The 27978-nt window shown below is 49.2% G+C and overlaps 1 protein-coding gene across 1 annotated transcript in view; it reads left to right on the top strand.

Annotated features, from left to right (window-relative positions):
• The window catches only part of LOC116371233 (serine/threonine-protein kinase TBK1-like), a 79779-nt gene that overhangs the window by 26970 nt on the left and 24831 nt on the right, over window positions 1–27978 (top strand). Inside the window, exons 5-15 of the mRNA XM_031820091.1 lie at window positions 795–976; window positions 1676–1836; window positions 7561–7671; window positions 8887–9066; window positions 12729–12925; window positions 14711–14769; window positions 18039–18130; window positions 19481–19582; window positions 21163–21244; window positions 21599–21717; window positions 24778–24894. Of these exons, the coding sequence (XP_031675951.1) occupies window positions 795–976; window positions 1676–1836; window positions 7561–7671; window positions 8887–9066; window positions 12729–12925; window positions 14711–14769; window positions 18039–18130; window positions 19481–19582; window positions 21163–21244; window positions 21599–21717; window positions 24778–24894 (1402 nt within the window). The remainder of the gene's footprint in view (window positions 1–794; window positions 977–1675; window positions 1837–7560; window positions 7672–8886; window positions 9067–12728; window positions 12926–14710; window positions 14770–18038; window positions 18131–19480; window positions 19583–21162; window positions 21245–21598; window positions 21718–24777; window positions 24895–27978) is intronic.

Genomic DNA, 27978 nt, shown 5'->3' with positions numbered 1-27978 from the left:
TCATCTCAACATCAACTGATCAAACCTACCTTACCCTACCTACTACCACTCTGATCAAAACTCTGATCCTGTATGTTAGTGTCAGGTTGACTGGTGCTCTGTGTGTTGAGGTGGTAATGACTAATGCTGCTCTGTGTGTTGAGGTGGTAACGCTGCTCTGTGGGTTGAGGTGGTAATGACTAATGCTCCTCTGTGTGTTGAGGTGGTAATGACTGTAACGCTGCTCTGTGGGTTGAGGTGGTAACGCTGCTCTGTGGGTTGAGGTGGTAATGACTAATGTTGCTCTGTGTGTTGAGGTGGTAATGACTGTAACACTGTTCTGTGTGTTGAGGTGGTAATGACTTACATTGCTCTGTATGTTGAGGTGGTAATGACTGTAATGCTGCTCTGTGTGTTGAGGTGGTAATGACTAATGCTGCTCTGTGGGTTGAGGTGGTAATGACTAATGTTGCTCTGTGTGTTGAGGTGGTAACGGTGCTCTGTGGGTTGAGGTGGTAATGACTAACGCTGCTCTGTGTGTTGAGGTGGTAATGACTGTAACGCTGCTCTGTGTGTTGAGGTGGTAACGCTGCTCTGTGTGTTGAAGTGGTAATGACTAACGCTGCTCTGTGGGTTGAGGTGGTAATGACTGTAACGCTGCTCTGTGTGTTGAGGTGGTAACGCTGCTCTGTGTGTTGAAGTGGTAATGACTAACGCTGCTCTGTGGGTTGAGGTGGTAACGCTGCTCTGTGGGTTGAGGTGGTAACGCTGCTCTGTGGTAATGTGACTAATAACCCTGTCCTGTATATTAACAGTAGCTGGTATGAACCATCTCAGAGAGTACGGCATCGTGCACCGTGACATCAAACCAGGCAACATCATGCGTGTCATCGGCGAGGATGGGAGGTCCGTCTATAAGCTGACTGATTTCGGAGCAGCCAGAGAACTAGATGACGATGAGCAGTTTGTCTCTCTTTACGGCACTGAGGAATATCTGGTGAGTCTCCTGACCTCCGACCTCTGCCTGCCGTTTGGACCTCTCACCTACAATAGGACACTTTACTCATCTAAAGGAATAATCTGCTATGGACTTCAGCTCAACATGACATGTGTCTCTCTGTGTGTGTCTCTCTGTGTGTTTCTCTCTGTGTGTGTGTGTCTCTCTCTGTGTCTCTCTCTGTGTCTCTCTCTGTGTGTGTCTCTCTCTGTGTGTGTGTCTCTCTCTGTGTGTGTCTCTCTCTCTGTGTGTGTCTCTCTCTCTGTGTGTCTCTCTGTGTCTCTGTGTGTCTCTCTCTGTGTGTGTCTCTCTCTGTGTGTGTCTCTCTCTGTGTGTCTCTCTCTCTGTGTGTCTCTCTCTGTGTGTGTCTCTCTCTCTGTGTCTCTCTCTGTGTGTCTCTGTGTCTCTCTCTGTGTCTCTCTCTGTGTCTCTCTCTGTGTCTCTCTCTGTGTGTGTCTCTCTCTGTGTCTCTCTCTATGTCTCTCTGTGTGTCTCTCTGTGTGTGTCTCTCTGTGTGTGTCTCTCTGTGTGTGTCTCTCTGTGTGTGTCTCTCTGTGTGTGTCTCTCTGTGTGTGTCTCTCTGTGTGTGTCTCTCTGTGTGTGTCTCTCTGTGTGTCTCTCTCTGTGTCTCTCTCTGTGTCTCTCTCTGTGTGTCTCTCTGTGTGTCTCCCTGTGTATCTCTCTGTGTGTCTCCAACAGCACCCTGACATGTATGAGCGTGCAGTGCTGAGGAAAGAGCACCAGAAGAAGTATGGTGCGACGGTTGACCTGTGGAGCATCGGAGTCACCTTCTTCCACGCTGCCACCGGGTCCCTCCCCTTCAGACCCTTCGAAGGACCACGCAGGAACAAGGAAGTCATGTAAGAACTGCCTCCTGGTGGTCTAGAGGTCTAAGAACTGCCTCCTGGTTGTCTAGAGGTCTAAGAACTGCCTCCTGGTGGTCTAGAGGTCTAAGAACTGCATCCTGGTGGTCTAGAGGTCTAAGAACTGCCTCCTGGTGGTCTAGAGGTCTAAGAACTGCCTCCTGGTGGTCTAGAGGTCTAAGAACTGCCTCCTGGTGGTCTAGAGGTCTAAGAACTGCCTCCTGGTGGTCTAGAGGTCTAAGAACTGCCTCCTGGTGGTCTAGAGGTCTAAGAACTGCCTCCTGGTGGTCTAGAGGTCTAAGAACTGCCTCCTGGTGGTCTAGAGGTCTAAGAACTGCCTCCGGGTGGTCTAGAGGTCTAAGAACTGCCTCCTGGTGGTCTAGAGGTCTAAGAACTGCCTCCTGGTGGTCTAGAGGTCTAAGAACTGCATCCTGGTGGTCTAGAGGTCTAAGAACTGCCTCCTGGTGGTCTAGAGGTCTAAGAACTGCCTCCTGGTGGTCTAGAGGTCTAAGAACTGCCTCCTGGTGGTCTAGAGGTCTAAGAACTGCCTCCTGGTGGTCTAGAGGTCTAAGAACTGCCTCCTGGTGGTCTAGAGGTCTAAGAACTGCCTCCTGGTGGTCTAGAGGTCTAAGAACTGCCTCCTGGTGGTCTAGAGGTCTAAGAACTGCCTCCTGGTGGTCTAGAGGTCTAAGAACTATAACCTGGTGGTCTAGGGTAGTCTAAACTACATCCTGGTGACCTAGGGTGGTCTAAGAACTACATCCTGTTGACCTAGGGTGGTCTAGTGGTCTAAGAACTATATCCTGGTTGTCTAGAGGTCTAAGAACTATATCCTGGTGGTCTAGGGTGGTCTAGTGGTCTAAGAACTGCATCCTGGTGACCTAGGGTGGTCTAAGAACTACATCCTGTTGACCTAGGGTGGTCTAGTGGTCTAAGAACTATATCCTGTTGACCTAGGGTGGTCTAAGAACTATACCCTGTTGACCTAGGGTGGTCTAAGAACTGCATCCTGGTGGTCTAGAGGTCTAAGAACTATATCCTGGTGGTCTAGGGTGGTCTAGTGGTCTAAGAACTGCATCCTGGTGACCTAGGGTGGTCTAAGAACTACATCCTGTTGACCTAGGGTGGTCTAGTGGTCTAAGAACTATATCCTGTTGACCTAGGGTGGTCTAAGAACTATACCCTGTTGACCTAGGGTGGTCTAAGAACTACATACGGTTGACCTAGGGTGGTCTAAGAACTACATCCGGTTGACCTAGGGTGGTCCAAGAACTACATCCTGTTGACCTAGGGTGGTCTAAGAACTACATCCGGTTGACCTAGGGTGGTCTAAGAACTACATCCGGTTGACCTAGGGTGGTCTAACAACTATATCCTGTTGACCTAGGGTGGTCTAAGAACTACATCCTGGTGACGTAGGTTGGTCTAAGAACTATATCCTGTTGACCTAGGATGGTCTAAGCACTATATCCTGTTGACCTAGGGTGGTCTAGTGGTCTAAGAACTATATCCTGTTGACCTAGGGTGGTCTAAGAACTACATCCTGTTGACCTAGGGTGGTCTAAGAACTGCATCCTGGTGACCTAGGGTGGTCTAAGAACTACATCCTGTTGACCTAGGGTGGTCTAGTGGTCTAAAAACTATATCCTGTTGACCTAGGGTGGTGTAAGAACTATACCCTGTTGACCTAGGGTGGTCTAAGAACTACATACGGTTGACCTAGGGTGGTCTAAGAACTACATCCGGTTGACCTAGGGTGGTCTAAGAACTACATCCGGTTGACCTAGGGTGGTCTAAGAACTACATCCGGTTGACCTAGGGTGGTCTAAGAACTATATCCTGTTGACCTAGGGTGGTCTAAGAACTATATCCGTTTGACCTAGGATGGTCTAAGAACTACATCCTGTTGACCTAGGGTGGTCTAAGAACTATATCCTGTTGACCTAGGGTGGTCTAAGAACTACATCCTGGTGACGTAGGTTGGTCTAAGAACTATATCCTGTTGACCTAGGGTGGTCTAAGAACTACATCCTGTTGACCTAGGGTGGTCTAAGAACTGCATCCTGGTGACCTAGGGTGGTCTAAGAACTACATCCTGTTGACCTAGGGTGGTCTAAGAACTATATCCTGTTGACCTAGGGTGGTCTAAGAACTACATCCTGGTGACGTAGGTTGGTCTAAGAACTATATCCTGTTGACCTAGGGTGGTCTAAGAACTACATACGGTTGACCTAGGGTGGTCTAAGAACTACATCCGGTTGACCTAGGGTGGTCTAAGAACTACATCCGGTTGACCTAGGGTGGTCTAAGAACTACATCCGGTTGACCTAGGGTGGTCTAAGAACTATATCCTGTTGACCTAGGGTGGTCTAAGAACTATATCCGTTTGACCTAGGATGGTCTAAGAACTACATCCTGTTGACCTAGGGTGGTCTAAGAACTATATCCTGTTGACCTAGGGTGGTCTAAGAACTACATCCTGGTGACGTAGGTTGGTCTAAGAACTATATCCTGTTTACCTAAGGTGGTCTAAGAACTATATCCTGTTGACCTAGGGTGGTCTAAGAACTATATCCTGTTGACCTAGGGTTGTGTAAGAACTACATCCTGTTGACCTAGGGTGGTCTAGTGGTCTAAGAACTACATCCTGGTGACCTAGGGTGGTCTAGTGGTCTAAGAACTACATCCTGGTGACCTAGGGTGGTCTAAGAACTACATCCTGTTGACCTAGGGTGGTCTAAGAACTAAGTATTCAGACCCTTTGCTGTGATACTCGAAATTGAGCTCAGGTAAATCCTGTTTCCATTGATCATCCTTGAGATGTTTCTATAACTTGATTGGAGTCCACCTGTGGTAAATTCAACCGATTGGACATGATTTGGTATGGCACACACCTGTCTATATAAGGTCCCACAGTTGACAGTGCATGTCGGAGCAGAAACCAAGCCATGACGTCGAAGGGATTGCCCATAGAGCTCCGAGACAGGATTGTGTCGAGGTACAGATCTGGGGAAGGGTACCAAAACATTTCTGCAGCATTGAAGGTCCCCAAGAACATGGTGGCCTCCATTTTTAAATGGAAGAAGTTTGGAACCACCAAGACTCTTCCTAACTGAGCAATCGGGAGAAGGGCCTTGGTCACGAGGTGACTGAGAACCCAATGGTCACTCTGACAGAGCTCCAGAGTTCCTCTCTGGCAATTGGAGAACCTTCCAGAAGGACAAGCATCTCTGCAGTACACCACCAATCAGGCCTTTATGGTAGAGTGGCCACTCCTCAGTAAAAGGTACCTGGCAGCCCGCTTGGAGTTTACCAAAAGGCACCTAAAGGACACTCAGACCATAAGAAACAAGGTTCTCTGGTCTGATGAAACCAAGATTGAAATGTTTGGTCTGAAGGCCAAGCGTAACGTCTGGAGGAAACCTGGCACCATCCCTACAGTGAAGCATGGTGGTGGCGGCATCATCCCTACGGTGAAGCATGGTGGTGGCGGCACCATCCCTACAGTAAAGCATGGTGGCGGCACCATCCCTACAGTGAAGCATGGTGGCGGCACCATCCCTACGGTGAAGCATGGTGGTGGCAGCATCATGCTGTGGGGATGTTTTTCAGCGGCAGGGACTGGTGTAGCAAAGTACAGAGATGAAAACCTGCTCCAGAGCACTCAGGACCTCAGACTGGGGCGAAGGTTCAGCGTCCAACAGGACAACGACCCTAATTACACATCCAAGACAACGCTTGAGTCTTTGAATGTCCTTGAGTGGCCCAGCCAGAGCCCGGACTTGAACCCGATCGAACATCTCTGGAGAGACCTGAAAATAGCTGTGCAGCGACGCTCCCCATCCAACCTGACAGAGCTTGAGAGTATCTGCAGAGAAGAATGGGAGAAACTCCCCAAATACAGGTGTGCCAAGCTTGTAGCGTCAGACCCCAATAAGACTAGAGGGTGTAATCACTACCAAAGGTGCTTCAACAAAGTACTGAATTAAGGGTCTCAATACTTACAACAAAAAAAAAAAACTGTTTGCTTTGTCATTATGAGCTATTGTGATGTCATTATGGCGTATTGTGATGTCATTATGAGGTATTGTGATGTCATTATGAGGTATTGTGATGTCATTATGGCGTATTGTGTGTAGATTGAAGAGGGGGGAAAAAACGATTTAATCCATTTTAGAATTAGGCTGTAACGTAACAAAATGTGGAAGAAGTCAAGAGGTCGGAATAGTTTCTGAATATACTGTATATAGCTACCGCTCCAGCAGGGGCTCAGATCAGCCCACTGCTGTTTCAGGACCTGTCTCTTTCCTCTGGGCCCGTGTCCTGTTTCAGGACCTGTCTCTTTCCTCTGGGCCCGTGTCCTGTATCAGGACCTGTCTCTTTCCTCTGGGCCCGTGTCCTGTTTCAGGACCTGTCTCTTTCCTCTGGGCCCGTGTCCTGTTTCAGGACCTGTCTCTTTCCTCTGGGCCCGTGTCCTGTTTCAGGACCTGTCTCTTTCCTCTGGGCCCGTGTCCTGTTTCAGGACCTGTCTCTTTCCTCTGGGCCCGTGTCCTGTTTCAGGACCTGTCTCTTTCCTCTGGGCCCGTGTCCTGTTTCAGGACCTGTCTCTTTCCTCTGGGCCCGTGTCCTGTTTCAGGACCTGTCTCTTTCCTCTGGGCCCGTGTCCTGTTTCAGGACCTGTCTCTTTCCTCTGGGCCCGTGTCCTGTTTCAGGACCTGTCTCTTTCCTCTGGGCCCGTGTCCTGTTTCAGAACCTGTCTCTTTCCTCTGGGCCCGTGTCCTGTTTCAGGACCTGTCTCTTTCCTCTGGGCCCGTGTCCTGTTTCAGGACCTGTCTCTTTCCTCTGGGCCCGTGTCCTGTTTCAGGACCTGTCTCTTTCCTCTGGGCCCGTGTCCTGTTTCAGGACCTGTCTCTTTCCTCTGGGCCCGTGTCCTGTTTCAGGACCTGTCTCTTTCCTCTGGGCCCGTGTCCTGTTTCAGGACCTGTCTCTTTCCTCTGGGCCCGTGTCCTGTTTCAGGACCTGTCTCTTTCCTCTGGGCCCGTGTCCTGTTTCAGGACCTGTCTCTTTCCTCTGGGCCCGTGTCCTGTTTCAGGACCTGTCTCTTTCCTCTGGGCCCGTGTCCTGTTTCAGAACCTGTCTCTTTCCTCTGGGCCCGTGTCCTGTTTCAGGACCTGTCTCTTTCCTCTGGGCCCGTGTCCTGTTTCAGGACCTGTCTCTTTCCTCTGGGCCCGTGTCCTGTTTCAGGACCTGTCTCTTTCCTCTGGGCCCGTGTCCTGTTTCAGGACCTGTCTCTTTCCTCTGGGCCCGTGTCCTGTTTCAGAACCTGTCTCTTTCCTCTGGGCCCGTGTCCTGTTTCAGGACCTGTCTCTTTCCTCTGGGCCCGTGTCCTGTTTCAGGACCTGTCTCTTTCCTCTGGGCCCGTGTCCTGTTTCAGAACCTGTCTCTTTCCTCTGGGCCCGTGTCCTGTTTCAGGACCTGTCTCTTTCCTCTGGGCCCGTGTCCTGTTTCAGGACCTGTCTCTTTCCTCTGGGCCCGTGTCCTGTTTCAGGACCTGTCTCTTTCCTCTGGGCCCGTGTCCTGTCCAATAAAGCACAAATGGGAGAGGAGTGGCTCCTTGAAGTCCTTTGGATAGGTGTGACAGCATCTGTAAAATGAGATGAGATGTTTGTCTCGGTGACTGAAGGTTTTGTATAGTGACGTTGTTGTCCTGTCTCCCATCAGGTATAAAATCATCACAGAGAAGCCATCAGGAACCGTCTCTGGGCAGCAGAAGTTTGAGAACGGGAAGATTGAGTGGAGCACAGAGATGCCTGTCTCCTGCAACCTGTCCAAGTACGTACTCTAGTCTACCCCTGACCTCTAACCCCCTGATCTCTAACCCCCTGACCTCTACCCCCTGACCTCTACCCCCTGACCTCTACCCCTGTCTACTGCAGCTCCTCCAAGTAGGTCCTCTGGTCCATTAAAACTAGTAAATTACCTGACCTCTAATCACCTGACCTCTAACCCCCTGACCTCTCTCTCCTCCATGGGCCTCCAGAGCTTGCTGACCCTAGTCCTAGCCAACATCTTGGAGGCTGACCTTTAACCTCTGACCTCTCTCTCTCCTCCAGGGGCCTCCATAGCTTGCTGACCCCAGTCCTAGCCAACATCTTGGAGGCTGACCTCTGACCTCTCTCTCTCTCCTCCAGGGGCCTCCAGAGCTTGCTGACCCCAGTCCTAGCCAACATCTTGGAGGCTGACCTCTCTCTCTCCTCCAGGGGCCTCCAGAGCTTGCTGACCCCAGTCCTAGCCAACATCTTGGAGGCTGACTACCCTCTGACCTCTCTCTCTCCTCCAGGGGACTCCAGAGCTTGCTGACCCCAGTCCTAGCCAACATCTTGGAGGCTGACTACCCTCTGACCTCTCTCTCTCCTCCAGGGGACTCCAGAGCTTGCTGACCCCAGTCCTAGCCAACATCTTGGAGGCTGACTACCCTCTGACCTCTCTCTCTCCTCCAGGGGCCTCCAGAGCTTGCTGACCCCAGTCCTAGCCAACATCTTGGAGGCTGACCTCTGACCTCTCTCTCTCTCCTCCAGGGGCCTCCAGAGCTTGCTGACCCCAGTCCTAGCCAACATCTTGGAGGCTGACCTCTCTCTCTCCTCCAGGGGCCTCCAGAGCTTGCTGACCCCAGTCCTAGCCAACATCTTGGAGGCTGACTACCCTCTGACCTCTCTCTCTCCTCCAGGGGACTCCAGAGCTTGCTGACCCCAGTCCTAGCCAACATCTTGGAGGCTGACTACCCTCTGACCTCTCTCTCTCCTCTAAGGGACTCCAGAGCTTGCTGACCCCAGTCCTAGCCAACATCTTGGAGGCTGACTACCCTCTGACCTCTCTCTCTCCTCCAGGGGACTCCAGAGCTTGCTGACCCCAGTCCTAGCCAACATCTTGGAGGCTGACTACCCTCTGACCTCTCTCTCTCCTCCAGGGGACTCCAGAGCTTGCTGACCCCAGTCCTAGCCAACATCTTGGAGGCTGACTACCCTCTGACCTCTCTCTCTCCTCCAGGGGACTCCAGAGCTTGCTGACCCCAGTCCTAGCCAACATCTTGGAGGCTGACCAGGAGAAGTGTTGGGGCTTTGACCAGTTCTTTGCTGAGACCAGTGATATCCTGCATCGTACCGTGGTGTTGGTCTTCAGTCTACAGCAGGCTACTCTCCACTACATCTACATCCACCAGTACAATACGTGAGTCTCTCCACCAGTACAATACGTGAGTCTCCACTACTACATCTACATCCACCAGTACAATACGTGAGTCTCCACTACATCTACATCCACCAGTACAATACGTGAGTCTCCACTACATCTACATCCACCAGTACAATACGTGAGTCTCCACTACATCTACATCCACCAGTACAATACGTGAGTCTCTCCACCAGTACAATATGTGAGTCTCCACTACTACATCCACCAGTACAATACGTGAGTCTCCACTACATCTACATCCACCAGTATAATACGTGAGTCTCTACACCAGTACAATACGTGAGTCTCCACTACATCTACATCCACCAGTATACTACGTGAGTCTCTCCACCAGTACAATATGTGAGTCTCCACTACTACATCTACATCCACCAGTACAATACGTGAGTCTCCACTACATCTACATCCACCAGTACAATACGTGAGTCTCTACACCAGTACAATACGTGAGTCTCCACTACATCTACATCCACCAGTACAATACGTGAGTCTCTACACCAGTACAATACGTGAGTCTCTACACCAGTACAATACCTGAGTCTCCACTACATCTACATCCACCAGTACAATACGTGAGTCTCCGCTACATCTACATCCACCAGTACAATACGTGAGTCTCTACACCAGTACAATACGTGAGTCTCTACACCAGTACAATACCTGAGTCTCCACTACATCTACATCCACCAGTACAATACGTGAGTCTCTACACCAGTACAATACGTGAGTCTCTACACCAGTACAATACCTGAGTCTCCACTACATCTACATCCACCAGTACAATACGTGAGTCTCTACACCAGTACAATACGTGAGTCTCTACACCAGTACAATACCTGAGTCTCCACTACATCTACATCCACCAGTACAATACGTGAGTCTCTACACCAGTACAATACCTGAGTCTCCACTACATCTACATCCACCAGTACAATACGTGAGTCTCCACTACATCTACATCCACCAGTACAATACGTGAGTCTCCACTACATCTACATCCACCAGTACAATACGTGAGTCTCCACTACATCTACATCCACCAGTACAATACCTGAGTCTCCACTACATCTACATCCACCAGTACAATACGTGAGTCTCCACTACATCTACATCCACCAGTACAATACGTGAGTCTCCACTACATCTACATCCACCAGTACAATACGTGAGTCTCCACTACATCTACATCCACCAGTACAATACGTGAGTCTCCACTACATCTACATCCACCAGTACAATACCTGAGTCTCCACTACATCTACATCCACCAGTACAATACCTGAGTCTCCACTACATCTACATCCACCAGTACAATACCTGAGTCTCCACTACATCTACATCCACCAGTACAATACCTGAGTCTCCACTACATCTACATCCACCAGTACAATACCTGAGTCTCCGCTACATCTACATCCACCAGTACAATACGTGAGTCTCTACACCAGTACAATACGTGAGTCTCTACACCAGTACAATACCTGAGTCTCCACTACATCTACATCCACCAGTATAATACGTGAGTCTCTCCACCAGTACAATATGTGAGTCTCCACTACTACATCTACATCCACCAGTACAATACGTGAGTCTCCACTACATCTACATCCACCAGTATAATACGTGAGTCTCTACACCAGTACAATACGTGAGTCTCCACTACATCTACATCCACCAGTACAATACGTGAGTCTCTACACCAGTACAATACGTGAGTCTCCACTACATCTACATCCACCAGTACAATACGTGAGTCTCTACACCAGTACAATACGTGAGTCTCTACACCAGTACAATACCTGAGTCTCCACTACATCTACATCCACCAGTACAATACGTGAGTCTCCACTACATCTACATCCACCAGTACAATACGTGAGTCTCTACACCAGTACAATACGTGAGTCTCTACACCAGTACAATACCTGAGTCTCCACTACATCTACATCCACCAGTACAATACGTGAGTCTCTACACCAGTACAATACGTGAGTCTCTACACCAGTACAATACCTGAGTCTCCACTACATCTACATCCACCAGTACAATACGTGAGTCTCCACTACATCTACATCCACCAGTACAATACGTGAGTCTCCACTACATCTACATCCACCAGTACAATACGTGAGTCTCCACTACATCTACATCCACCAGTACAATACGTGAGTCTCCACTACATCTACATCCACCAGTACAATACCTGAGTCTCCACTACATCTACATCCACCAGTACAATACCTGAGTCTCCACTACATCTACATCCACCAGTACAATACCTGAGTCTCCACTACATCTACATCCACCAGTACAATACCTGAGTCTCCACTACATCTACATCCACCAGTACAATACGTTACAGCCTTATTCTAAAATGTATACAATTATTTTTTTCCCCCTCATCAATCTATACCCCATAATGACATCACAATACCCCATAATGACATCACAATACCCCATAATAACATCACAATACCCCATAATGACATCACAATACCCCATAATGACAAAGCAAAAATGTGTTTTTAGTTATTTTAGCACATTCAAGACAACCGTCTCTGCAGCACTCCACCAATCAGGCCTTTATGGTAGAGTGGGGAGACGGAAGCCACTCCTCAATAAAAGGCACATGACAGCCCGCTTGGAGTTTGACAAAGGCACCTAAAGAGACTCAGACCAGGAGAAACAAGATTCTCTGGTGTGATGAAACCAAGTTTGTACTCTTGGCCTGAATGCCAAGCGTCGTCACGTCTGGAGGAAACCTGGCACCATCCCTACAGTCAAGCATGGTGGTGGCGGCACCATCCCTACAGTGAAGCATGGTGGTGGCGGCACCATCCCTACAGTGAAGCATGGTGGTGGCGGCACCATCCCTACAGTGAAGCATGGTGGTGGCGGCACCATCCCTACAGTGAAGCATGGTGGTGGCGGCACCATCCCTACTGTGAAGCATGGTGGTGGTGGCACCATCCCTACAGTGAAGCATGGTGGTGGCGGCACCATCCCTACAGTGAAGCATGGTGGTGGCGGCACCATCCCTACAGTGAAGCATGGTGGTGGCGGCACCATCCCTACAGTGAAGCATGGTGGTGGGGGCACCATCCCTACAGTGAAGCATGGTGGTGGCAGCATTATGCTGTGGGATGTTTTTCAGCGGCAGGGACTGGCGTAGCAAAGTACAGAGATGAAAACCTGCTCCAGAGCACTCAGGACCTCAGACTGGGGCGAAGGTTCACCGTCCAACAGGACAACGACCCTAATTACACATCCAAGACAACGCTGGAGTGGCTTCGGGACAAATCTTTGAATGTCCCTGAGTGGCCCAGCCAGAGCCCGGACTTGAACCCGATCGAACAACTCTGGAGAGACCTGAAAATAGCTGTGCAGCGACGCTCCCCACCCAACCTGACAGTATCTGCAGAGAAGAATGGGAGATCCTCCCCAAATACAGGTGTGCCAAACTTTAAGGTCACCGTTGATAATGACAGACTCTGGTTGTGATCCTCCTCTCCGAGGATGTCCGATAGGACAAATAGGACCAAAAAAAACACTGACCATGCACACAGAATGATTACTTTTCTCTGTAAACTGCTCAGAGAGATAGAGGCTGACCCTTAACCTCTGACCTCTCTCCCCAGGGCGACTCTCTTCCAGGAGCTGTTGTCTCGTCGGTGCAGTATCCCGGTCCACAACCAGGAGCTCCTGTACGAGGGGCGACGCCTACAGCTTGAGCCCAACCGCCAAGCCCAGACCTTCCCACGGACCTCCAGAGACAATCCCATCATGCTGCTCAGCAGAGAGTCCGTAGCTACAGTGGGGCTCATCTTCGAGGACCGTAAGATTCTAAATTATTAGCATCGATGTGGAAATGGGATTTACACTGAACACAAATACAGACAACATGCGAAGTGTTGGTGCCATGTTTTCATCAGCTGAAATGAAAGATCCCTGAAATGTTCCGTACGCACAGAAAGATGATTTCTCTCACGTTCTGGGAACGAATTTGTTTACATCCCCGTTACGTTACATTTCTCCTTTGACAAGATAATTGACCTGACAGGGTCGTAATCGACTTCGTTGGGAAAACGCTTCCCTTCGATGTCCACTGACACGCTTGAGAAGCTCTTCACGGACGAATCCCAGGTTAAACTACCGGGGCAGACGGCGTTGTGAACAGCGTGCCCCATGATGGGGTTAAAGCTCTTCACGGACGAATCCCGGGTTAAACTACCAGGGCAGATGGCGTTGTGAACAGAGTGCCCCATGATGGGGTTAAAGCTCTTCACGGACGAATCCCGGTTTAAACTACCGGGGCAGAACCGGGGCAGACAGCGTTGTGAACAGAGTGCCCCATGATGGGGTTAAAGCTCTTCACGGACGAATCCCAGTTTAAACTACCGGGGCAGACGGCGTTGTGAACAGAGTGCCCCATGATGGGGTTATGGTAATGGACAGGCATAAGCTATGAACAACCAACACAGTTACATTTTATTGATGGCAATTTGAATGCACAGAGATACCGTGACGACATCTGGCGCCATCACCTCATGTTTCAGCATGATAATGCACGTCTCAAGGATCTGTACACAATTCCAGGAAGCTGAAAATGTCCCAGTTCTTCCATGGCCTGCATACTCATTAAACATGTCACCCCATTGAGCATGTTTGGGATGCTCTGGATCGACGTGTACGACAGCGTGTTCCAGTTCCTGACAACATCCAGCAACTTCACACAGCCATTGAAGAGGAGTGGGACAACATTCCACAGGCCATAATCAACATCCTGATCAACTCAATGCGAAGGATACGTGTCACGCTGCATGAGGCAAATGGTGGTCACACCAGATACTGACTGGTTTTCTGATCACACCAGATACTGACTGGTTTTCTGATCACACCAGATACTGACTGGTTTTGTAAGGTATCTGTGACCAACAGATGCATGTCTGTATTCCAAGTCATGTGAAATCCACAGATTAGGGTCTGATGAAATTATTTCCAGGGGGTTAACGACAGACGGAGACTGAGGTTAACGGGCAGACGGAGACTGAGGTTAACGGGCAGACGGAGACTGAGGTTAACGGGCAGACGGAGACTGAGGTTAACGGGCAGACGGAGACTGAGGTTAACGGGCCGACGGAGACTGAGGTTAACGGGCAGACGGAGACTGAGGTTAACGGGCAGACGGAGACTGAGGTTAACGGGCCGACGGAGACTGAGGTTAACGGGCCGACGGAGACTGAGGTTAACGGGCCGACGGAGACTGAGGTTAACGGGCCGACGGAGACTGAGGTTAACGGGCCGACGGAGACTGAGGTTAACGGGCCGACGGAGACTGAGGTTAACGGGCCGACGGAGACTGAGGTTAACGGGCCGACGGAGACTGAGGTTAACGGGCCGACGGAGACTGAGGTTAACGGGCCGACGGAGACTGAGGTTAACGGGCCGACGGAGACTGAGGTTAACGGGCCGACGGAGACTGAGGTTAACGGGCCGACGGAGACTGAGGTTAACGGGCAGACGGAGACTGAGGTTAACGGGCAGACGGAGACTGAGGTTAACTGACCTCAGTCTCTATCTGTCTGTCTGTTAACCTCAGTCTCTCTATTGATCTCCACAGCGAGTCCTCCTAAAGTCCAGCCTCGCTACGATCTGGACCTGGATGCCAGCTATGCCAAGGTAAATATATATTATGCTATATGTTATGCCAGCTATGCCAAGGTAACTATATATTATGCTATATGTTATGCCAGCTATGCCAAGGTAACTATATGTTATGCTATATGTTATGCCAAGGTAACTATATAATCTGCTATATGTTATGCCAGCTATGCCAAGGTAACTATATGTTATGCTATATGTTATGCCAAGGTAACTATATAATCTGCTATATATTATGCCAGCTATGCCAAGGTAACTATATATTATGCTATATGTTATGCTATATGTTATGCTATATATTATGCCAGCTATGCCAAGGTAACTATAGGTTATGCTATATGTTATGCTATATGTTATGCTATATATTATGCCAGCTATGCCAAGGTAACTATATGTTATGCCAGCTGTGCCAAGGTAACTATATGTTATGCTATATGTTATGCCAAGGTAACTATATAATATGCTATATGTTATGCCAGCTATGCCAAGGTAACTATATGTTATGCTATATGTTATGCTATATGTTATGCTATATATTATGCCAGCTATGCCAAGGTAACTATAGGTTATGCCAGCTATGCCAAGGTAACTATAGGTTATGCCAGCTATGCCAAGGTAACTATAGGTTATGCCAGCTATGCCAAGGTAACTATAGGTTATGCCAGCTATGCCAAGGTAACTATAGGTTATGCCAGCTATGCCAAGGTAACTATAGGTTATGCCAGCTATGCCAAGGTAACTATAGGTTATGCCAGCTATGCCAAGGTAACTATAGGTTATGCCAGCTATGCCAAGGTAACTATAGGTTATGCCAGCTATGCCAAGGTAACTATAGGTTATGCCAGCTATGCCAAGGTAACTATAGGTTATGCCAGCTATGCCAAGGTAACTATAGGTTATGCCAGCTATGCCAAGGTAACTATAGGTTATGCCAGCTATGCCAAGGTAACTATAGGTTATGCCAGCTATGCCAAGGTAACTATAGGTTATGCCAGCTATGCCAAGGTAACTATAGGTTATGCCAGCTATGCCAAGGTAACTATAGGTTATGCCAGCTATGCCAAGGTAACTATAGGTTATGCCAGCTATGCCAAGGTAACTATAGGTTATGCCAGCTATGCCAAGGTAACTATAGGTTATGCCAGCTATGCCAAGGTAACTATAGGTTATGCCAGCTATGCCAAGGTAACTATAGGTTATGCCAGCTATGCCAAGGTAACTATAGGTTATGCCAGCTATGCCAAGGTAACTATAGGTTATGCCAGCTATGCCAAGGTAACTATAGGTTATGCCAGCTATGCCAAGGTAACTATAGGTTATGCCAGCTATGCCAAGGTAACTATAGGTTATGCCAGCTATGCCAAGGTAACTATAGGTTATGCCAGCTATGCCAAGGTAACTATAGGTTATGCCAGCTATGCCAAGGTAACTATAGGTTATGCCAGCTATGCCAAGGTAACTATAGGTTATGCCAGCTATGCCAAGGTAACTATAGGTTATGCCAGCTATGCCAAGGTAACTATAGGTTATGCCAGCTATGCCAAGGTAACTATAGGTTATGCCAGCTATGCCAAGGTAACTATAGGTTATGCCAGCTATGCCAAGGTAACTATAGGTTATGCCAGCTATGCCAAGGTAACTATAGGTTATGCCAGCTATGCCAAGGTAACTATAGGTTATGCCAGCTATGCCAAGGTAACTATAGGTTATGCCAGCTATGCCAAGGTAACTATAGGTTATGCCAGCTATGCCAAGGTAACTATAGGTTATGCCAGCTATGCCAAGGTAACTATAGGTTACAGTTACTTATTCTAAAATGATTAAATAAATAAAAATCCTCGTCAATCTACACACAATACCCCATAATGACATCACAATATCCCATAATGACATCACAATACCCCATAATGACATCACAATACCCCATAATGACATCACAATACCCCATAATGACATCACAATACCCCATAATGACATCACAATACCCCATAATGACATCACAATACCCATAATGACATCACAATACCCCATAATGACATCACAATACCCCATAATGACATCACAATACCCCATAATGACATCACAATGCCCCATAATGACATCACAATGCCCCATAATGACATCACAATGCCCCATAATGACATCACAATGCCCCATAATGACAAAGTGATAACTGGTTTTTAGACATTTTTGAAAATGTATTTAAAAACATAATAAAAAAACAAAACCTTATTTACATCAAGAAAACCTGACCTAGGGTGGTCTAAGAACTAAGTATTCAGACCCTTTGCTATGAGTCTCGAAATTGAGCTCAGGTGCATCCTGTTTCCATTGATCATCCTTGAGATGTTTCTACAATTTGAATGGTGATGGTTCACCTTCCAACAGGACAACGACCCTAAGCACACAATCAAGACAACCCAGGAGTGGCTTCGGGACAAGTCTCTGAATGTCCTTGAGTGGCCCGGCCAGAGCCCGGACTTGAAACCGATCGAACATCTCTGGAGAGACCTGAAAATAGCTCTGCAGCGACGCTCCACATCCAACCTGACAGAGCTTGAGAGGATCTGCAGAGAAGAATGGGAGAAACTCCCCAAATACAGGTGTACCAAGCTTGTAGCATCATACCCAAGAAGACTCGAGGCTGGAATCTGACAGAGGTACTTCAACAAAGTACTGAGTAAAGGGTCTGAACACTATGTTAATATGTAAATGTGATATTTCAGTTTTTTTTATTTTAACAGAAACTGTTTCTGAGTTGTCATTATGGGGCATTGTGATGTCATTATGGGGCATTGTGATGTCATTATGGGGTATTGTGATGTCATTATGGGGTATTGTGATGTCATTATAGGGTATTGTGATGTCATTATGGGGTATTGTGATGTCATTATGGGGCATTGTGTGTAAAGAACATTTGAATCCATTATAGAATAAGGCTGTAATGTAACAAAATGTGGGAACATTCAAGGGGTCTGAATACTTTGTGAAGGCAGTGTAAAGGTTATGCCAGCTATGCCAAGGTAACTAAGGTAACCGAAACCCGCTAGATGTCCGTCAGACTCTCACCCTGAGTAAAGCCACAAAACAACATGTAGCTCAACATGGGCAGGTTGCCATTTATTGAGATGACTCATGTTCTGGAGGCAGCTCTGCAGCATGGTCACTAGCTGAATCCTAAACTTAACCACACTGCTAACCTATGCCCCCCCCCCCAAACAGAAGCTGTGTGTGGATGGAGTGTGTGGTGCCTCTAATATCCTAAAATGTCTTCCTCCGTTGTCCAGACGTTTGCAGGAGACGTGGGCCACCTGTGGAAGACCTCAGACTCCCTGTTGGTTTGTCAGGAGCTGGTCAGGAAGGGAGTCAGGGGACTGATGTAAGTCCTGTTAACTCAAACATTACAATGCACCAGACAACCAGCACATTCACCTGGTATACCCCTCAACTGGTACACTGTTCACCTGGTATACCCATTCTGTCAACTGGTACACTGTTCACCTGGTATACCCCTCAACTGGTACACTGTTCACCTGGTATACCCCTCTGTCAACTGGTTCACTGTTCACCTGGTATACCCATTCTGTCAACTGGTACACTGTTCACCTGGTATACCCCTCAACTGGTACACTGTTCACCTGGTATACCCCTCTGTCAACTGGTTCACTGTTCACCTGGTATACCCCTCAACTGGTACACTGTTCACCTGGTATACCCCTCTGTCAACTGGTTCACTGTTCACCTGGTATACCCATTCTGTCAACTGGTTCACTGTTCACCTGGTATACCCATTCTGTCAACTGGTTCACTGTTCACCTGGTATACCCCTCTGTCAACTGGTACACTGTTCACCTGGTATACCCATTCTGTCAACTGGTACACTGTTCACCTGGTATACCCCTCAACTGGTACACTGTTCACCTGGTATACCCCTCTGTCAACTGGTTCACTGTTCACCTGGTATACCCCTCTGTCAACTGGTTCACTGTTCACCTGGTATACCCCTCAACTGGTACACTGTTCACCTGGTATACCCCTCAACTGGTACATTGTTCACCTGGTATACCCATTCTGTCAACTGGTACACTGTTCACCTGGTATACCCCTCTGTCAACTGGTACACTGTTCACCTGGTATACCCCTCTGTCAACTGGTACACTGTTCACCTGGTATACCCCTCTGTCAACTGGTACACTGTTCACCTGGTATACCCATTCTGTCAACTGGTACACTGTTCACCTGGTATACCCCTCAACTGGTACACTGTTCACCTGGTATACCCCTCTGTCAACTGGTTCACTGTTCACCTGGTATACCCCTCTGTCAACTGGTTCACTGTTCACCTGGTATACCCCTCAACTGGTACACTGTTCACCTGGTATACCCCTCAACTGGTACACTGTTCACCTGGTATACCCCTCTGTCAACTGGTACACTGTTCACCTGGTATACCCATTCTGTCAACTGGTACACTGTTCAGCTGGTGTACCCATTCTGTCAACTGGTACACTGTTCACCTGGTATACCCATTCTGTCAACTGGTACACTGTTCACCTGGTATACCCCTCAACTGGTTCACTGTTCACCTGGTATACCCATTCTGTCAACTGGTACACTGTTCAGCTGGTGTTCTGTAGAAATCAATGTAACTTTTGTCAACGGGTCTGTGTATGTTGGTGCTACATTTGATCTGCTATCAAATTAATTGAACAATGTGTCTCTGTCTCAGTGAGTTGATGAAGGAGGACTACAGCGAGATGGTACATAAGAAGTCAGAGGTCATCCACGTCTGTCACTACTGCGCTCAGATCCTGGAGAGGACAGAGCAGCTGTGAGTACACACTTTGATTTGTTGAGACACTTTTCCCCTCCAGCTCCTCAGAGGATAGAACCAGCAGGAGGTGTTGTTGTTGTTGTCTCCTCTCCCAGGTACGAGGTGTTACTGCAGGCCAATATGTTGTCTCCTCTCCCAGGTACGAGGTGTTAATGCAGGCCAATATGTTGTTGTCGCCTCTCCCAGGTACGAGGTGTTACTGCAGGCCAATATGTTGTTGTCTCCTCTCCCAGGTACGAGGTGTTAATACAGGCCAATATGTTGTTGTCTCCTCTCCCAGGTACGAGGTGTTAATGCAGGCCAATATGTTATCTCCTTTCCCAGGTACGAGGTGTTAATGCAGGCCAATATGTTGTTGTCTCCTCTCCCAGGTACGAGGTGTTACTGTAGGCCAATATGTTGTTGTCTCCTCTCCCAGGTACGAGGTGTTAATTCAGGCCAATATGTTGTTGTCTCCTCTCCCAGGTACGAGGTGTTAATGCAGGCCAATATGTTGTTGTCTCCTCTCCCAGGTACGAGGTGTTAATACAGGCCAATATGTTGTTGTCTCCTCTCCCAGGTACGAGGTGTTAATACAGGCCAATATGTTGTTGTCTCCTCTCCCAGGTACGAGGTGTTAATACAGGCCAATATGTTGTTGTCTCCTCTCCCAGGTACGAGGTGTTAATGCAGGCCAATATGTTGTTGTCTCCTCTCCCAGGTACGAGGTGTTAATGGAGGCCAATATGTTGTCTCCTCTCACAGGTACGAGGTGTTAATGCAGGCCAATATGTTGTTGTCTCCTCTCCCAGGTACGAGGTGTTACTGTAGGCCAATATGTTGTTGTCTCCTCTCCCAGGTACGAGGTGCTAATTCAGGCCAATATGTTGTTGTCTCCTCTCCCAGGTACGAGGTGTTAATGCAGGCCAATATGTTGTTGTCTCCTCTCCCAGGTGTTAATACAGGCCAATATGTTGTTGTCTCCTCTCCCAGGTACGAGGTGTTAATACAGGCCAATATGTTGTTGTCTCCTCTCCCAGGTACGAGGTGTTAATACAGGCCAATATGTTGTTGTCTCCTCTCCCAGGTACGAGGTGTTAATGCAGGCCAATATGTTGTTGTCTCCTCTCCCAGGTACGAGGTGTTAATGGAGGCCAATATGTTGTCTCCTCTCACAGGTACGAGGTGTTAATGCAGGCCAATATGTTGTTGTCTCCTCTCCCAGGTACGAGGTGTTAATGGAGGCCAATATGTTGTCTCCTCTCACAGGTACGAGGTGTTAATGCAGGCCAATATGTTGTTGTCTCCTCTCCCAGGTACGAGGTGTTAATGCAGGCCAATATGTTGTTGTCTCCTCTCCCAGGTACGAGGTGTTAATGCAGGCCAATATGTTGTTGTCTCCTCTCCCAGGTACGAGGTGTTAATACAGGCCAATATGTTGTTGTCTCCTCTCCCAGGTACGAGGTGTTAATGCAGGCCAATATGTTGTTGTCTCCTCTCCCAGGTACGAGGTGTTAATGCAGGCCAATATGTTGTTGTCTCCTCTCCCAGGTACGAGGTGTTAATACAGGCCAATATGTTGTTGTCTCCTCTCCCAGGTACGAGGTGTTAATGCAGGCCAATATGTTGTCGTCGTCAGAATACGATGAGATCTCAGACATGAGGAAGAAAATAGTCCTTGTAAGTACCTGCTGTTCCCTCTGGCCCCGCCCCTTAACCTATCACTCAGCCTCTGTTCCCTCTGGCCCCGCCCCTTAACCTATCACTCAGCCTCTATTCCCCTGGCCCCGCCCCTGGCTACTAACCTATCACTCAGCCTCTGTTCCCTCTGGCCCCGCCCCTTAACATATCACTCAGCCTCTGTTCCCTCTGGCCCCGCCCCTGGCTACTAACCTATCACTCAGCCTCTGTTCCCTCTGGCCCCGCCTCTGGCTATTATCTTCTCAGTCAGCCTCCCATCTCTGGAGCTGCTGTTGATTGGTTGTCTCTCAGCCTCCCCCAGGGCTGTGGTTGATTGGTTGTCTCTCTGTGCAGATCTCTAACTCCTTAGTCCCCATGGAGCAGACGGTTCAGGACATCAAGAGTAAGTTCCTGTCAGGTGGTGTTCTGACGGACAGCTGGACTCAAGCTGGAACACACCCCGAAGACAGGAAGTAAGTAACGAGTGTGTTTTAGGGCTGTGACGATACAAGTATCCCAAAAAAAAATAATCTGTTGTAAAAATGAAAACACAAAGCCGACCGAACTCTTTTGGTCATTTTATTATTGTCGCCTTATTCTGGGACGTCACTGGGATGCCGCGAGTTAGCTACAATTGTGTTTCTATTTCCGGGAACATTCACGTGGAGCGCTAGTGGCGTGCTAGTGGTGGTGCTAGTGGCGTGCTAGTGGTGGTGCTAGTGGCGTGCTAGTGGTGGTGCTAGTGGCGTGCTAGTGGTGGTGCTAGTGGCGTGCTAGTGGTGGTGCTAGTGGCGTGCTAGTGGTGGTGCTAGTGGCGTGCTAGTGGCGTGCTAGTGGTGGTGCTAGTGGCGTGCTAGTGGTGGTGCTAGTGGCGTGCTAGTGGTGGTGCTAGTGGCGTGCTAGTGGTGGTGCTAGTGGCGTGCTAGTGGTGGTGCTAATGGCGTGCTAATGGCGTGCTAGTGGTGTGCTAGTGGCGTGCTAGTGGCGTGCTAGTGGTGGTGCTAGTGGCGTGCTAGTGGTGGTGCTAATGGCGTGCTAGTGGTGTGCTAGTGGCGTGCTAGTGGCGTGCTAGTGGTGGTGCTAGTGGCGTGCTAGTGGTGGTGCTAGTGGCGTGCTAGTGGTGGTGCTAGTGGCGTGCTAGTGGTGGTGCTAGTGGTGGTGCTAGTGGCGTGCTAGTGGTGGTGCTAGTGGCGTGCTAGTGGTGGTGCTAGTGGCGTGCTAGTGGTGGTGCTAGTGGCGTGCTAGTGGTGGTGCTAATGGCGTGCTAATGGCGTGCTAGTGGCGTGCTAGTGGTGTGCTAGTGGCGTGCTAGTAGTGGTGCTAGTGGCGTGCTAGTAGTGGTGCTAGTGGCGTGCTAGTGGTGGTGCTAGTGGCGTGCTAGTGGTGGTGCTAGTGGCGTGCTAGTGGCGTGCTAGTGGCGGTGCTAGTGGCGTGCTAGTGGTGGTGCTAGTGGTGGTGCTAGTGGTGGTGCTAGTGGCGTGCTAGTGGTGGTGCTAGTGGCGTGCTAGTGGCGTGCTAGTGGCGTGCTAGTGGTGGTGCTAGTGGCGTGCTAGTGGTGGTGCTAGTGGTGGTGCTAGTGGCGTGCTAGTGGTGGTGCTAGTGGTGGTGCTAGTGGTTGTGCTAGTGGTGGTGCTAGTGGCGTGCTAGTGGTGGTGCTAGTGGCGTGCTAGTGGCGGTGCTAGTGGTGGTGCTAGTGGCGTGCTAGTGGTGGTGCTAGTGGTGGTGCTAGTGGTGGTGCTAGTGGTGGTGCTAGTGGCGTGCTAGTGGCGTGCTAGTGGTGGTGCTAGTGGCGTGCTAGTGGCGTGCTAGTGGCGTGCTAGTGGCGTGCTAGTGGTGTGCTAGTGGCGTGCTAGTAGTGGTGCTAGTGGCGTGCTAGTGGTGGTGCTAGTGGCGTGCTAGTGGCGTGCTAGTGGTGGGTGCTAGTGGCGTGCTAGTGGTGGTGCTAGTGGCGTGCTAGTGGCGTGCTAGTGGTGGTGCTAGTGGCGTGCTAGTGGCGTGCTAGTGGTGGTGCTAGTGGCGTGCTAGTGGTGGTGCTAGTGGCGTGCTAGTGGTGGTGCTAGTGGCGTGCTAGTGGCGTGCTAGTGGTGGTGCTAGTGGCGTGCTAGTGGCGTGCTAGTGGTGGTGCTAGTGGCGTGCTAGTGGTGGTGCTAGTGGCGTGCTAGTGGCGTGCTAGTGGTGGTGCTAGTGGCGTGCTAGTGGCGTGCTAGTGGTGGTGCTAGTGGCGTGCTAGTGGTGGTGCTAGTGGCGTGCTAGTGGCGTGCTAGTGGTGGTGCTAGTGGCGTGCTAGTGGTGGTGCTAGTGGCGTGCTAGTGGCGTGCTAGTGGTGGTGCTAGTGGCGTGCTAGTGGCGTGCTAGTGGTGGTGCTAGTGGCGTGCTAGTGGCGTGCTAGTGGCGTGCTAGTGGCGTGCTAGTGGCGGTGCTAGTGGCGTGCTAGTGGTGGTGCTAGTGGCGTGCTAGTGGCGTGCTAGTGGCGTGCTAGTGGTGGTGCTAGTGGCGTGCTAGTGGTGGTGCTAGTGGCGTGCTAGTGGCGTGCTAGTGGCGTGCTAGTGGTGGTGCTAGTGGCGTGCTAGTGGCGGTGCTAGTGGCGTGCTAGTGGCGGTGCTAGTGGCGTGCTAGTGGCGTGCTAGTGGTGGTGCTAGTGGCGTGCTAGTGGCGTGCTAGTGGCGTGCTAGTGGCGTGCTAGTGGTGGTGCTAGTGGCGTGCTAGTGGCGTGCTAGTGGTGGTGCTAGTGGCGTGCTAATGGCGTGCTAGTGGTGGTGCTAGTGGCGTGCTAATGGCGTGCTAGTGGCGTGCTAGTGGCGTGCTAGTGGTGGTGCTAGTGGCGTGCTAATGGCGTGCTAGTGGTGGTGCTAGTGGCGTGCTAATGGCGTGCTAGTGGCGTGCTAATGGCGTGCTAGTGGCGTGCTAGTGGTGGTGCTAGTGGCGTGCTAATGGCGTGCTAGTGGCGGGAGGCGAAAGCGGCAAAGGTTTTAGTTGTGAGCTTGATAGTTTTACACTGACAGAAACGCACGAAATCGATCAACATGATCATGGCCAGTACCCACGCTGCAGCATTCTGGTCAACTGCAAAACATACAATGTCTTCCTTGGGTAGACCAGACAGGAGAGCATCACAGTCATCAAGCCTGTTTGTAGTCAAAGCACGGATGAGTCTCTCTGTATCATACTTCAGAGATCACACCGTAACCTAGAGAGATACAAAATGTTACCAGGTTACAGTGTACTTCAGAGATCACACCGTAACCTAGAGAGATACTAAATGTTACCAGGTTACAGTGTACTTCAGAGATCACACCGTAACCTAGAGAGATACTAAATGTTACCAGGTTACAGTGTACTTCAGAGATCACACCGTAACCTAGAGAGATACTAAATGTTACTAGGTTACAGTATACTTCCCAGATCTCCATACAAAAACAGAGTCTGAGAGTAATATCCAATATCTGTGGACTAATGTTGCTCCTCAAGCCACACATGAGTTCCACAGCTCCTTTCAGCCATCTAACACTCTTGGTTTTCTCTCTCTGTCTCAGTGTTGAGAGGATCAAGGTTCTCCTGGACTCCATTACAGCCATCTACCACCAGTTTAAGAAGGACAAGGCTGAGAGACGTCTGCCGTACAACGAGGAACAAATACACAAATTTGACAAGTAGGTCCGTCTTTTCTGTCCCGCTGACCAGGTTTACATCCTTTTTACGTGAGTAAAGTACATGTGGGTTTACATCCTTTTTACGTGAGTAAAGTACATGTGGGATAGAACATGTCCTGACAGGCCTGATGGAAACAGGATAGAACATGTCCTGACAGGCCTGATGGAAACATGTCCTGACAGGCCTGATGGAAACATGTCCTGACAGGCCTGATGGAAACAGGATAGAACATGTCCTGACAGGCCTGATGGAAACAGGATAGAACATGTCCTGACAGGCCTGATGGAAACAGGATAGAACATGTCCTGACAGGCCTGATGGAAACAGGATAGAACATGTCCTGACAGGCCTGATGGAAACATGTCCTGACAGGCCTGATGGAAACAGGATAGAACATGTCCTGACAGGCCTGATGGAAACAGCACATTTTGCCAGTAACATTTTTTTTTACTGTAGGGCAGATATACTGTAGGACAGATATACTGTAGGACAGATATACTGTAGGACAGATATACTGTAGGAATAAGGGTGGTGGAGATGCACAGTGATGAGGTTGATGCTCCGTTCAATAAATATCCAGGGTCTTATTCTGGTGACCTGATGATCCATGATGACAGATCTGCTCCTCAACCCCAACATTAGTCCTCCTCTATCTATGATGACAGATCTGCTCCTCAACCCCAACATTAGTCCTCTATCCATGATGACAGATCTGCTCCTCAACCCCAACATTAGTCCTCCTCTATCCATGATGACAGATCTGCTCCTCAACCCCAACATCAGTCCTCATCTATCCATGATGACAGATCTGATCCTCAACCCCAACATTAGTCCTCCTCTATCCATGATGACAGATCTGCTCCTCAACCCCAACATTAGTCCTCTATCCATGATGACAGATCTGCTCCTCAACCCCAACATTAGTCCTCCTCTATCCATGATGACAGATCTGCTCCTCAACCCCAACATTAGTCCTCTATCCATGATGACAGATCTGCTCCTCAACCCCTACATCAGTCCTCATCTATCCATGATGACAGATCTGCTCCTCAACCCCAACATTAGTCCTCTATCCATGATGACAGATCTGCTCCTCAACCCCAACATTAGTCCTCCTCTATCCATGATGACAGATATGCTCCTCAACCCCAACATTAGTCCTCTATCCATGATGACAGATCTGCTCCTCAACCCCAACATTAGTCCTCTATCCATGATGACAGATCTGATCCTCAACCCCAACATTAGTCCTCCTCTATCCATGATGACAGATCTGCTCCTCAACCCCAACATTAGTCCTCTATCCACGATGACAGATCTGCTCCTCAACCCCAACATTAGTCCTCCTCTATCCATGATGACAGATCTGCTCCTCAACCCCAACATTAGTCCTCATCTATCCATGATGACAGATCTGCTCCTCAACCCCAACATTAGTCCTCCTCTATCCATGATGACAGATCTGCTCCTCAACCCCAACATTAGTCCTCTATCCATGATGACAGATCTGCTCCTCAACCCCAACATTAGTCCTCCTCTATCCATGATGACAGATCTGCTCCTCAACCCCAACATCAGTCCTCATCTATCCATGATGACAGATCTGATCCTCAACCCCAACATTAGTCCTCCTCTATCCATGATGACAGATCTGCTCCTCAACCCCAACATTAGTCCTCTATCCATGATGACAGATCTGCTCCTCAACCCCAACATCAGTCCTCATCTATCCATGATGACAGATCTGCTCCTCAACCCCAACATTAGTCCTCCTCTATCCATGATGACAGATCTGCTCCTCAACCCCAACATCAGTCCTCTATCCATGATGACAGATCTGCTCCTCAACCCCAACATTAGTCCTCCTCTATCCATGATGACAGATCTGCTCCTCAACCCCAACATCAGTCCTCTATCCATGATGACAGATCTGCTCCTCAACCCCAACATTAGTCCTCCTCTATCCATGATGACAGATCTGCTCCTCAACCCCAACATCAGTCCTCTATCCATGATGACAGATCTGCTCCTCAACCCCAACATTAGTCCTCCTCTATCCATGATGACAGATCTGCTCCTCAACCCCAACATTAGTCCTCATCTATCCATGATGACAGATCTGCTCCTCAACCCCAACATTAGTCCTCCTCTATCCATGATGACAGATCTGCTCCTCAACCCCAACATTAGTCCTCTATCCATGATGACAGATCTGCTCCTCAACCCCAACATTAGTCCTCCTCTATCCATGATGACAGATCTGCTCCTCAACCCCAACATTAGTCCTCCTCTATCCATGATGACAGATCTGCTCCTCAACCCCAACATTAGTCCTCCTCTATCCATGATGACAGATCTGCTCCTCAACCCCAACATCAGTCCTCATCTATCCATGATGACAGATCTGATCCTCAACCCCAACATTAGTCCTCCTCTATCCATGATGACAGATCTGCTCCTCAACCCCAACATTAGTCCTCTATCCATGATGACAGATCTGCTCCTCAACCCCAACATTAGTCCTCTATCCATGATGACAGATCTGATCCTCAACCCCAACATTAGTCCTCCTCTATCCATGATGACAGATCTGCTCCTCAACCCCAACATTAGTCCTCTATCCACGATGACAGATCTGCTCCTCAACCCCAACATTAGTCCTCCTCTATCCATGATGACAGATCTGCTCCTCAACCCCAACATCAGTCCTCTATCCATGATGACAGATCTGCTCCTCAACCCCAACATTAGTCCTCCTCTATCCATGATGACAGATCTGCTCCTCAACCCCAACATTAGTCCTCCTCTATCCATGATGACAGATCTGCTCCTCAACCCCAACATTAGTCCTCATCTATCCATGATGACAGATCTGCTCCTCAACCCCAACATTAGTCCTCCTCTATCCATGATGACAGATCTGCTCCTCAACCCCAACATTAGTCCTCCTCTATCCATGATGACAGATCTGCTCCTCAACCCCAACATTAGTCCTCCTCTATCCATGATGACAGATCTGCTCCTCAACCCCAACATTAGTCCTCCTCTATCCATGATGACAGATCTGCTCCTCAACCCCAACA

The sequence above is a fragment of the Oncorhynchus kisutch genome, unplaced genomic scaffold (genome assembly GCF_002021735.2).
Source record: "Oncorhynchus kisutch isolate 150728-3 unplaced genomic scaffold, Okis_V2 scaffold3040, whole genome shotgun sequence".
In the NCBI taxonomy this organism is placed as follows: domain Eukaryota; kingdom Metazoa; phylum Chordata; class Actinopteri; order Salmoniformes; family Salmonidae; genus Oncorhynchus; species Oncorhynchus kisutch.
Note: the sequence above shows the minus strand (reverse complement) of the source record. Positions and strands in the feature narration are given on the sequence as shown.